Source organism: Cyprinodon variegatus, unplaced genomic scaffold, assembly GCF_000732505.1.
Source record: "Cyprinodon variegatus isolate N-32 unplaced genomic scaffold, C_variegatus-1.0 Scaffold1448, whole genome shotgun sequence".
Taxonomy (NCBI): Eukaryota; Metazoa; Chordata; class Actinopteri; order Cyprinodontiformes; family Cyprinodontidae; genus Cyprinodon; species Cyprinodon variegatus.
Genome location: NW_015151901.1, coordinates 3,893 through 6,374, shown reverse-complemented (window position 1 = coordinate 6,374; position 2,482 = coordinate 3,893). Strand labels below are relative to the sequence as shown.

Here is a 2,482-nt window from a genome sequence, read left to right as displayed (position 1 = left end):
TTAAAACAATAAAATATGGCCTTTTACTCACTATCTGATATCACTTTTGCATTAAATATTGATTTGCATACTCTATGCACAATGTTCGCAACAGGTACTAAAGCTGTGCTAACACAGTGAGGTCAATTTTTGGGCACCATGACAGCAGCAGCTCAGGGGAGGCACCCCGTCTACACTAAAACACCTCATTATTACACAATACAATTTGTAGAAGGAATCGGGCATTTTTTTATGGTCCTTACTATTAGACCATGTGAGGTTTCCTCAGGATTAGCTGCATCACATAATCTCTATTTGATTAGACTTGTCTTTAGAACGCTCAGTGTTTTTTTTTTATCTGTGCTACAAGAGTGACAGCAGCAAAGGGTAAAAAAACGGTCAAAGTGATTAAAGCTTTCGCCATCCGAACTCTACTGTGTGTGAACATCTGGAACAAACACAGCTGGTAGAGAAGAGGTTAAAGTGTAAAGAACAATGACGTCAATCTGCACACCTGACGGGACCCACTGTAACTAGAACATCAAATTCTGTGTATTTTTGGTGAAGTGGACAAACTTTGTGATTGTATAACAGCCGTTATAGAAGTTTAACACAATGAAAAAGGTCTGTTTACAGGATTATATCATTTATTCTGTTTTATTTATCATTTAAATTTCAGTTTAAACTATTTGATGTTTTCTTTTATAATGAAGCATTTACCTTCAACTCCATCGACTACTTAAACCCAATGATTTCCTTAGATAGAAAACTTTGAATCAATTTGACTGGATGATCTGGTGAACTGTAAAGTGCCTTGAGATGACATGTGTTGTGAAATGGCGCTATAGAAATAAACAGAATTGAATTGATTAGTGCAAAGTCAGTTAATAATTACAACTTTTTTGAACATTTAACCCTTAGTTTCCGTCATCCTTTCTTTTTTAAACTTTGTATCGTCCACCAGGTCCTTAGTCTGAGTCAGAGTTCCTACCTGATTTGGTGTTGAATACGGACATGTTCATCATAGTAGGTTAACAACCACAGTATGTTAACAACCATGCTGACAAACAAGGTGATAGCTTAAATGCAGCCTGGAATGCTATCATAGACTCGATTGGCTTTGTTCAAAATGTGAATAGTCCCACACATTCTCATCTTCATAATTTGGACCTTGTTCTGAAATATGGCATTGAATATGAAGAGATAAAAGTATTGCCTCACAACCCTGTCCTCTCTGACCACTTTTTCAATAAGCTTTCGGATTACTTTAACAGAGTTCTCCTTCCCCAAAAGAAGGTTTCACTTTAGCAGATTATTATGAGATAATGCAGTAATACATTTTAAAGAATCTGTTTCACTTTCTTCCTCCTCCCCTCCTCTGTGTGGCTGAGGAGTGCTGCAGAGGGTAAACATTTGGTTTATTCCCCTTCACGGGTTGATGATTTTGTTGATGAGGTTGTTAGTTCTCTGCAGGCTGCCATAGACAGTGTAGCCCTTTTGAAAAAAAACAACTATAAAAGTGGAAAGCTGCTTCCCTGGTTTAAAGAAGAGCTGTGCACTTTGAAGCTAAATGCTAGGAAACTGGACAGAAAATTGCGCTCTACATGCCTACAAGAAACCTAACTAGTCTGGAAAAACTGTTTACTGCTGTATGAAATTAATCTTCATGAAGCATTAGCAACATATTTCTCCTCATTGATAAGAATAACCCAGGATTTCTTTTTAATACAGTTGCCAAGCTCACCCAGAGCCATAGCTCTGTTGAACCATCCACCCCACCTGCTCTTAGCAGTAATCATTATCGGATTCTTTCTAAATAAGGGCGATGCTTTTAAAAATTAGATAATTTGCAACCCTCTAAATGGGATTTGTTTATGTCTGAAAGGTATGGCAGCATCGGAGGTAACAACAGCCTCAACAATGTTTAGATTGTTTTCATTAAATTGAAATTTCAGAATTAGCAAAACTATTATCTTCATCCAAGCCTTCAACTTGTATGTTAGATCCAGTTCCAGCCAAGTTATTTAAGGACTCTCTGATTTCTTCCTCCATTTTAGATGTGATTAAGCTGTCCCTGTTATAGGGATATGTTCCCCAGGCTTTTGACCATCTCTTGAACCAATTGGCCATTGGCCAATTATAGACCTATATCCAATCTTCCTTTCTTAACCAAAGTTCTTGTGAAAATAGTTGTCAAACAAGTGTGTGACCACCTACACCATTCATTTTAATAATAAATCTTACTCGTGCTCCAGGGTTACATGCGGAGTACCAAAGGGATCAGTCCCAGGGCCATTTCTCTTTACTCTATATATTCTCCCAATGGTTAGAATTATTAGACAGTATGGGGTTAATTTCCATTGTTATACTGATCATATTCAGCTATATCTGTCTATTAATCCAGATTAAACTAATCCATTAGATAGACTACAGGTATATCTGAAGACTTAAAGGAATAGTACACCCAAAACATGTGTAGCCTTCATTTTCTACTCACCTCCAT

At 37.1% G+C, this 2,482-nt stretch overlaps 1 protein-coding gene across 1 annotated transcript in view; it reads right to left on the bottom strand.

Annotated features, from left to right (window-relative positions):
• LOC107103437 (phosphoenolpyruvate carboxykinase, cytosolic [GTP]-like) overlaps positions 1 to 1,004 on the bottom strand; it is a 19,975-nt gene extending 18,971 nt beyond the window's left edge. The window contains exon 1 of the mRNA XM_015403149.1: positions 971 to 1,004. Coding sequence (XP_015258635.1) covers positions 971 to 1,004 — 34 coding nt within the window. The remainder of the gene's footprint in view (positions 1 to 970) is intronic.
• Between the last annotated feature and the right edge of the window lie 1,478 nt (positions 1,005 to 2,482).